Here is a 9,655-nt window from a genome sequence, read left to right as displayed (position 1 = left end):
TTTTAGCAGGTTCAAGAGGGTGGACGCAAAACTGTAAGAACTTGCAAGGTACATACAAATCATCTAGATAACAGCAGTTCAACAAGGATACGTAGTATTCGCGTAAATAAATGTATTCAGGCGATTCGGATCGGAGCTGTAGTTTATATGGACGGCCCTGAAAACTGCGGCACTGTAGTGAATTCATATCCATGGCTTATAGTTATCCCAAAGTACGTACAGCACTACATATCGTAGGCGCTGACGTATAAACAAAGGTTATCATTATGTTTGCTGATAGATACATCAGTTCGGTTTATTCCGATGAAATTCACATAACCAGCAAAGTTGGAATTAACGAAAGGGTCGTTAATGGTCACATTGCTTTTGAGAAGAGAATTCGTACAAGGTACGTCACAGAGGCGTACCGAATTGAGGGTGGTCACATCGCCCTTTTGTTTCCTGATTCGCATTGGTTATCATCGATCTTGCTGTTACTCTCTTTGTTGTTACTTCACAAATTATCGTGTGACCTGATAACCAACGGACTCTAGTTGGGGGAAAAGTTTACAATTTAGGAAAATTAAGATAGTGTAAATCACATAATAAATGGTAAAATTTGCATTACGAGAAAATACTTATTTCGAACTACACTGTGAAATTAATTTTCTCTCGCGGTTAATCGACGCTGTATATCTACGGCCCTGAAGTCATGGTGGAACTCGGACGTAGTTTAAAAGAGCCAATGGATATCGCCGTTGAAATTCACGCAGTTGCTGGAAGGGGCTGCGCGTCGGGTTTGCGCGCAACCCGTAATTCTCGATCATAGCAGCGCCGCAAGTGTCCATTTTGTTTCATTCGTTGATCCCGGCTAGTCGACGCTGGTGCAACTATATTCCTCGTTTGCTCGGAGTTCGGCAGTACGTAGTATTCAGGAGCGACGCGTTAGATAGGGGGCAAATAAGTAGCAGTGGCTGTCTTGCTGCGGAGTTTGTGTCGCCCGGTATACTAGACCGAGAATTTATTTCAGAGTAATAGATCCACGCTTCTTTTAGACTTTAGTGATCGAGATTAGTGTCGCCGGTAAACTTTTCGTGTTTTCGGAGAAAATAACATTAAAATAATAATATTATAGAAAAATTTACAGGGATCAACGAAGCGTGTATATATTCGACTTTTAAACCACTGTATTCTTCGGTGATAATCTGTCGTTTACCAAGATGGCCGAACTACAGGGCACGCCGGTTACTCAGGACGCACTGTCCGTGGCCCAACTTGAACTTGGAGGAAATCCTAACGCCTTGGCGCTGCGTAGGCCATTCGACCCTGTCGCACATGATCTTGACGGTACTTTCCGCCTGACACGTTTTGCTGATTTGAAAGGATGAGGGTGTAAAGTCCCTCAAGAGGTTCTTGGTAAACTTCTTGAGGGACTACAGGCGGACGATAATAACGTCCAAGATCATGAGCATGCCCATTTTATGCATATGGCTATTCCGCGCATTGGTAAGTTGATTTCTTATCATTATACGTTCTTCTGATTGTGCATGGTCACTCTTTGTTGCCTCGGATCACTACCGTATCCACGGATTAATCCACGAAGCATTTTTTTTCATTATTGAAACCGCTATACGGTTGCATGATTATTCGTTCGCATATACAGAAAATTCACGTTTACCCCGCCAATGGATAGAATTTGTGGAAATGGCGACCGGCCAGCCGGCCGGCCGGCGCTGGGCGTCCGTCCGCCACGTTGTCAATTCCCGCCTATTTTTTTTTCTCGTAATGCGTTCGCCGCCATTATGTTGTCCGAACATCTTTTCACGATCCCATTGTTTCCCACGCATCTGAAGAAGACGCATGAATATTCGTATTCTCGTTTGTAGTCTAAACACGTTACATGATGAATCTTATAACTTTTCTCACTTTTTATTCATTTTTTTGCAGGCATTGGCATGGATTCCTCCGTAACGCCGTTGAGGCATGGTGGTTTGAGCCTAGTACAGACAACGGACTTTTTTTATCCTTTAGTAGACGATCCTTACATGATGGGTAAGATTTCTAAAACTGTTGAAAATGACCGGTTATTTTTCAGTACAGCAGGTGAAATTATTCTTGCGTTTTTTTCTTATAACTCGTCTCTCGTGGTCCTGCAAATAACAAATAAATAGGCATACGTCGTTATTACAATATGTGTGTATATTAGTTTTATTTTTCATTGCTTCGACTACATATCATCAACGAGCAGAGAAATCTTATTTTTTTTCTCAGGCAAAATTGCATGCGCCAATGTGATCAGTGATTTGTACGCTATGGGTGTTACGGAGTGCGACAATATGCTGATGCTTTTGGGGGTCAGCACCAAGATGACTGAAAAAGAAAGGGACGTTGTTGTTCCACTTATAATGAGAGGCTTCAAGGACTCTGCTCTTGAAGCAGGGACGACTGTTACTGGTGGTCAAACTGTCGTTAATCCATGGTGTACAATTGGGGGTGTTGCCTCTACGGTTTGCCAACCCAACGAATACATCGTGTATGTAAAATAATTCAAGTTGTTTAAATTAAGTGTTTAATAGCTTTTCCAGCACTGCTGCCCATCACTTTTCCTAATTAACTTTAAATGTTTCTAGATCATGAAAAGTTATTTGGATGATGTTTCATCAGTCTTGGATTGACTCTAGGTACCTTGAACAATTTTTTTTTCTGTGTCCTTTTCAACGTTTAGGCCGGACAACGCGGTTGTTGGGGATGTCTTGGTGCTAACAAAGCCACTCGGAACCCAGGTGGCAGTCAACGCTCACCAGTGGCTAGATCAGCCCGATCGTTGGAATAGGATCAAACTAGTAGTCAGCGAAGATGATGTGAGAAAGGCATATCAGCGTGCAATGGACAGCATGGCTAGGCTAAACAGAATAGGTACATTTAGTGTTACATCAGGACATCAGAAAATTTTTTAGAGATCTTTTCTATTTGCCTGGCCATACACATTGGACCATTTTGCAATTCTGCACGGTCTGACAACACTACCAGGCATAGAATAATCAGTTGAGGATTCCATGGCGCTCTGATCTTGTCCACTGGCAGTAGTCGTCACAAATTCCTTGTACATGTTCAATTAAAATTCATTTTCATTTTGTAGAGGTTTCAAACGTTTATTTGATTCTTACAGCTGCACGACTCATGCATAAATATAATGCACATGGGGCAACGGACGTCACAGGCTTTGGCCTCTTGGGTCATGCCCAAAACCTGGCCAAACATCAGAAGAATGAAGTTTCATTCGTTATACACAATCTTCCGGTTATTGCCAAAATGGCAGCAGTTGCTAAAGCATGTGGTAACATGTTCCAATTGCTTCAAGGCCACTCCGCAGAGACCAGTGGCGGATTGCTCATCTGTCTTCCACGAGAACAGGTTTGCTATAACCATAATAAAAAATAATCCTAAGAATGAAAAAACTTGGACCTGCTGAATACAGTAGGGCATTTTAGACCGGTAAAATGTCCTAAAGAACGAGCAGGAAGATAAATTTTTGAGGATTCCCAAGCTGCGTCAACAATGTGTTGACTCGGTGTCGTCAACTCTTAAACAATCGAAATTTTTTCTATGTGTACGCTTGTTTCCAATAAGGTGTATCCAAGCTTTATTTTTCGGCGTTTATTTTTAGGCTGCTGCATATTGCAAGGACATTGAAAAACAAGAGGGTTACCAAGCATGGATCATCGGGATCGTTGAGAAGGGTAATCGTACAGCGAGGATAATCGACAAACCGCGAGTCATCGAAGTACCCGCGAAGGAAAAAGATGGTGAACTCTGGTAGAGGAGTGATCTTACGGATGATTATGTTATATGAGTTTGGTATCACGCATTCAAGGTGGTTAGATCTTGCAGTGCTAATAGCTGTTGGTTAGCAATTATTGTAAGATCGCCACGAATGTTGATCGGATTATCGAATAGACGGGAAACCACTTTGTGTTTCCCAAGTTCTTGGGGAGCTTGATAATATCTAATATACGTAAATATATATATATATATATATATGTGTATATATATATATATATATATATGTGTGTGTGTGTGTGTGTGTTTTTATCTTATACAATACATGATCGTAGAACAATTCATGTATAAGATAAAAACGAAGAGGCAAAGGAAAACAACGCCAGTAAAACAAGTTAATGAAGAGATATCATCAGCTAGTATATATACATTATACATATATGAAAAACATAATTACTATAAAATATAAAACAACGGTTTGCTTTTATACAAGACGAAACTGTGATTTTTTATTTTTTATCAAATTTCAACGTTGAGTGCATCTGAAAATGAAAGCAAATTCCAGTTAACGTTGATATTATAATCACTTTCAATTGCATAAACAAAGTGAGAAAAAGAAAATTTTCAATTCAACAGTTACGTGTAATTATGTTGACTTATTTTGACAATGTTGTTCCAAATTCCTGGTTCTTTTCTTTGCTTTCTTTTCTCAATATTTCCTAATCCTTGACTATTAGGGGCGTAGCTATTATGCATATGCTTGTAGAGAAACAATGGAAAGATTAACTCTGTTATAATCAAACCGAAATTTATCTGGCAAGTTGGCGTCGGAACGATGAGGCCGAGTAAACTAATTCCCTATAAATAATAATGAAGAGTGAAAGTGAAGAGAATTAAAGTAAAAGCTTATGGCGAACTAGCCGGGCAAGCTTGGCTAACCAAAATGTATTCTCGTTGAGACAGATGACAAAAATTCTAATTCAAATGCTTATTACACCCAGATTGCAATAAGTTACCGAATCTGGGTAAGTTATAATTTGCATATCTTGATTGAGTCAATTGCTCTAGTTTTCATAAAGTATTTTTCCTTTGTTATTCATAATTAATACCGTACTTTTCTACAGACTCAATTATTCGTACCCTAAAAAACGTTTATGAAATCAGACCATAATAATTCTGCGAGCACATTTGTAAACAGACGTTGGTAAACTTTGAGAATGATGGGGGTGAAATTTGTCATATAACATTTTAATAAAGCGCTACTTTGTCAATAACATAGTCGCCTCTTGGTTATTACCGTTCGCCACTTAATCGTACGACACCCTCCTAACCTAACCGTGATGTGGGTGTGTATGCATATATTAAACTCATACGTCAGCCATGAAATCGATGCACGCGATTGTCAAAATGGTGGTATTGAGACCGTCGACAGGTAAGGGTATCACGAAGGCTACATTTCTGTCGTTGAAACGGTACTTGAATTTTATCCGAAGCGGTCGTACAGCACCAGGAACCACCTCTAATGGGCTTGGATGTGATAAAATAAAACGACCATTGTCATGGTGTTTTGTTTTGAACTATGAGAGGCAGTGTGTCTGTATAGTCTATGTGCAGGTTTCGAGTGGTTGACAAGACAGCGCCACGGTCGGAAGTTCGAAATATATTGCTTGGAAAGCAATTCAAAAATTAAGAATCTGACGCTTGAAATGACGCTTTGAGAATTGAAACGGCAAAGATTTGAAATCGAAGAATCGGATACTAGTTTCCGGGATGGAGAAATACGTTGTGGTCGGAAGGATTGGCGAAGGCGCGCATGGGCTGGTATTGAAAGCTTATCACGTCGAGCAGGGCAATGAGGTGGCGTTGAAAAAAGTATTGCTCAAAAAGATCGACGAGGGTATTCCGACCTCCGTATTACGAGAAGTCAAGACTCTGCAAGAGCTGAGACACCGCAACGTAAGGAATAGCAGCACAACTGCGGGTCAATTTCATAATTTTTAACCATCTTTATGATCGATACCCACAGGTAGTCGAGTTAATCGACGTTTTCCCAGTGGGTTTGGATTTTGTCATGGTATTCGAGTACATGCCATCCGGCGTGTGGGAGATAATTAGAGACTCGGAGAGGCCGCTAAACGATTCTCAAAAGAAAACTTACGTTAAGATGTTGTTCGAGGGTGTATCGTACATGCATGCAAATAATGTCATGCACAGGGTGAGTTTAGAGGGTTTAAACAGCGTCTTCAAACCTACATCCATGAATAACTTACACTGGTTTGAACACTGTTTCAACATTTTATGCACACGCACCAAACTTCAATACCCTAAAAGATGACAGACAGAAGCTCTGACATTGAATTACACAATAGTTAACCGTCTAAATGAATTTAAACAACTATTTATCAAGTTAGGCTGATCAGTTTAATTGGATAAAGAGTTTAAACTCATAAAACTCTGGTTTCCTAGGATTTGAAACCTGCCAACTTGCTTGTGAACCGAGAGGGCGTGTTGAAAATAGCCGATTTTGGTCTTGGCCGATTGGTCTGGGACGACAACAGTCATTCCTATTCGCACCGAGTTGCAACACGATGGTATCGAGCACCGGAATTGTTGTACGGTGCACGTTATTATACTACAGCGGTAGACATATGGGCGGTGGGATGCATTTTCGGAGAAATACTTAACAGCGCGCCTTTATTCGCCGTAAGCGTGGATACAAAAGTTACGAGGTTGAAGTTGGTAATATTATCGCCACGAAAAATCGGGGAAAGAATCACTATTTCCTGAATTTTACAATGATTTTTAAGGGACTAAGATTTCAAAATACGAGTGTGTTTTGTTTTATGACGGTCTACTGAATTTTAGGCAATTTCAAAATGGCGGAATGACGGTTTTTCCACGGCATCAATCGTTACAATAACGTTACTAACTTCAATATGATGATCAGTTGCATCGTCCTTGTACATGCAATTGCGCACCTGTCCTTCGGTCTGTTTTAGGGAGAAACTGACATCGAGCAGCTGGCTATCGTTTTGAGACTGCTTGGCTCGCCGACGACGGAATCTTGGCCCGATTTGACTACTCTGCCAGATTACAACAAAATCACATTCCCGTGCCACAAAGGTTTACCCTGGGATTTGATTGTACCAGATGCGACACCGGATGCTATAGATCTGATCAAACAGCTTCTAGTCTACAACTCATCGAAACGCTTAACTGCCTCATCGGTATGTTAGATTCTTAGCAGTGTAATCAGACAGACTTAATTTTCTTTAACGACTTCTTGTTTCAGGCACTAAAACATTTATATTTTCATTCGCGGCCGTTCCCCTGCCCTGAATCTGCTTTGCCGAAACCAACGCCGGATCATCGGGTTCAAGTAAAGCCGGAAGAAGTTAAAGGAAACTTGAAACGTACAGTCTTGTTTCAAAATTTGTTGAGCATCGTGTAACCTTGCTAATCGTTTTACGTCGATGACTATATTTTGCAAAGATCTTACGACATCCGACTGTTACCCAAGAACTTCTATTTGGCTTACTTCTAGAAAGGCAAAACCGCTAATTCCTTCGTTAAAAATCCCAGAGCGGTAAAACAACTTGGCGTTTTCAATTGATTTTTTCTGAGAATAGAATGCTAAGGCGCGGTCTCTGTGGAAAATAACAAAGAATATCAGTAACAAGACGTGTGAGTGATCGAAGGCAACTGCTAAAGGGCCTCACATTGCATACATTATAAATTTTAATATATAAATGATCAGCAACTTTTTTCCATGTTTATTACTATATTAGGTAATTTAAAATTTATTATTGTACAGTAGTAGCCTAGTGATTATGTGTAGATCTTAGACAATAACCATACGGACAATTATTGATTAAAGATTCGTTAAAGAAATTAAAAAAAAAAAACATAGTCGGCGCGTTAAATTAATTTTTCTTCCGAGATCTGATGATACTAAATAATTACGATATTCTTAGCGAGTGCAATGATATACACGAGAATGTCGATAATGATAAAAGACAGCGAAGTAATACCAGCAATAATAACAGTAACGATGACAATAATAACAGTAACGATGACAATAATGACACTAGAATATAGTTTCACGTGTAAAATGCTTACAATATTGTCTCACAAAATGTGCCATAAATGTGATACAGACAGCCATAATCAAGCCATGAGTAAGGTATACCTATATGAATAATCGTCCATATGGCTGTTGCTTTGACATTTATATCTGCGTTATTGTAATTTGTCAAAAATATATTGTTCAATTTAGTCTACCCTATTGTTGGTTTTCTTCGCGCTGGAGCGACGATAGTATGTATTGAAAAGAATTTCTCTTTCAGTGCGTTGTTGAACCATTTTAAAAATTTTATTTTCGCATTCTTTTGTCCTTTTAGACGATGTTTCATTTATTGCAATAACACCTGTAATCGCGATAATAATTGCAAGCGTTTTGTAATCTTCTGTTTACTTGAATGTACCAGGAATATAGATTTTCTGCAAGAAATAAAAATATTTTGAAGCTAAAATTGAGTCAAGCTTTTTAGTTTTCTTTCTTCCTTCCGTTCTCTTTTTCTCCTTTTTGACTTTCAAGTTTTTTTCATAAGAAAATAATGGAAAGCTTTGTTGACAACGAAACCAACAACACGGGCAGTAAGTAGCGTATAAATATTCAACTGTTTTGCATTATTCAATTTTTTTCATACATAATATAAGCTAACCATTTATTTTGTTACTCTCCTATTACCCTATTCGTAGCTAAATTTGTTACTTTTACAATAATTTAATTTTATAATTGTAATATTATTATTATCATAGGTAAAATAGCATAATAATAATAATATATTGTATTTATTATTTTGTAAGATTCGTAATTATATTATCAGGAATACCTACCCTACACTCTATTCAGTTTAATGTGATCCTAATAACTTTTCTTGTACTGCTTGCTTGTTTGCTTTTTGAATCTCGAATCAAATAGTTCCATTCATATTAATGCTTTTTATATTCTAAATCTATACATCAAATAAGCCATAAAATCAGCCCAAACATAAAACAATTACTCGAAAGCAAACTCGAAACTTGGTTGAATAAGGGGTTCAATTTTGGATTACTGCTTCGTCTCGTACTTAAATGCTATTCGCGTAAATATCAGAGAATTGTAATAAGTTTGGGCGGACTTAGACAGCACATTTTTTAAATATCACTTCAGTGATTAATGTAAGACGATTTTATATGAGACAGCGATTTGTAAAACGTTAGATTCTAGATTAAACTTAAATATTCAATTTTTCTCGTCTAATTTATGATCACAATAATCTAAGAGAAATAGTGTTCCTCAGCCACACGCACGCCTATTCAATTTTTTGGAAAAATCTCTAAATATTCAATCGATCCTCGATACATTGTAACACACCCACCCACATTGAACTGTTTTTGGTAAGGTAAACACAGACCTGTTTCGTAAAATCGTAATAAACGCTGCATTATTTGAAAAACAGCAGAGTTTTTCATATATTTCTTTATATATTTTGTATAGTTTTTCATTTCAAGTCATTGGCTTAAGAACACTACTGCACAAACACAATTGAAAAATATATTACCCTAGGTCTAAATTGATTAATCTTATGGAGTATGTAATTGAAAAAAAGCTATGGCATGTACGGCTATCGATTAACAAGGAAATTTGCTCAATTTCATTGCCATTCGACTGAGCTTCTAAGTTTTACATTAAATATAACAAAAAATTTTGATTTTTTTTTGCATTTTTCTTTTGTTCTAGAAAAATCTTATTAGAACGCATTTCACTATTATTATTAGTAGTAAATGTTTATGTATGAATTTCGGTCATTTGTTTGATAAGAGATGCGCAATATTATTGAAAGCTACAAAA

General features: G+C 37.9%; 2 protein-coding genes across 3 annotated transcripts; both read left to right on the top strand.

Annotated features, from left to right (window-relative positions):
- Positions 1–856: 856 nt before the first annotated feature.
- On the top strand, positions 857–4,258 carry LOC107217305 (inactive selenide, water dikinase-like protein). Of its 2 annotated transcripts, none has more exons than XM_015654794.2 (6): positions 857–1,485; positions 1,927–2,031; positions 2,251–2,512; positions 2,705–2,895; positions 3,149–3,393; positions 3,647–4,258. In XM_015654794.2, the coding sequence occupies exons 1-6, from the start codon at positions 1,200–1,202 to the stop codon at positions 3,797–3,799; spliced, it is 1,242 nt and encodes a 413-aa protein (XP_015510280.1). In that variant the 5' UTR covers positions 857–1,199; the 3' UTR covers positions 3,800–4,258. The 2 variants fall into 2 exon arrangements, with proteins under 2 accessions (XP_015510280.1, XP_015510281.1); XM_015654795.2 differs by lacking the exon at positions 857–1,485 and adding an exon at positions 1,767–1,857.
- A 912-nt stretch (positions 4,259–5,170) lies between these two features.
- On the top strand, positions 5,171–7,749 carry LOC107217240 (cyclin-dependent kinase 20). The gene is made up of 5 exons (XM_015654659.2): positions 5,171–5,715; positions 5,786–5,974; positions 6,226–6,462; positions 6,759–6,986; positions 7,052–7,749. Exons 1-5 carry the CDS (start codon positions 5,530–5,532, stop codon positions 7,208–7,210), a joined length of 999 nt encoding a protein of 332 aa, XP_015510145.1. The 5' UTR covers positions 5,171–5,529; the 3' UTR covers positions 7,211–7,749.
- The last annotated feature ends 1,906 nt before the right edge of the window (positions 7,750–9,655 follow it).

This window comes from Neodiprion lecontei, chromosome 5 (genome assembly GCF_021901455.1).
Source record: "Neodiprion lecontei isolate iyNeoLeco1 chromosome 5, iyNeoLeco1.1, whole genome shotgun sequence".
Lineage (NCBI taxonomy): Eukaryota > Metazoa > Arthropoda > Insecta > Hymenoptera > Diprionidae > Neodiprion > Neodiprion lecontei.
This window is presented reverse-complemented; position numbering and strand designations above follow the sequence as displayed.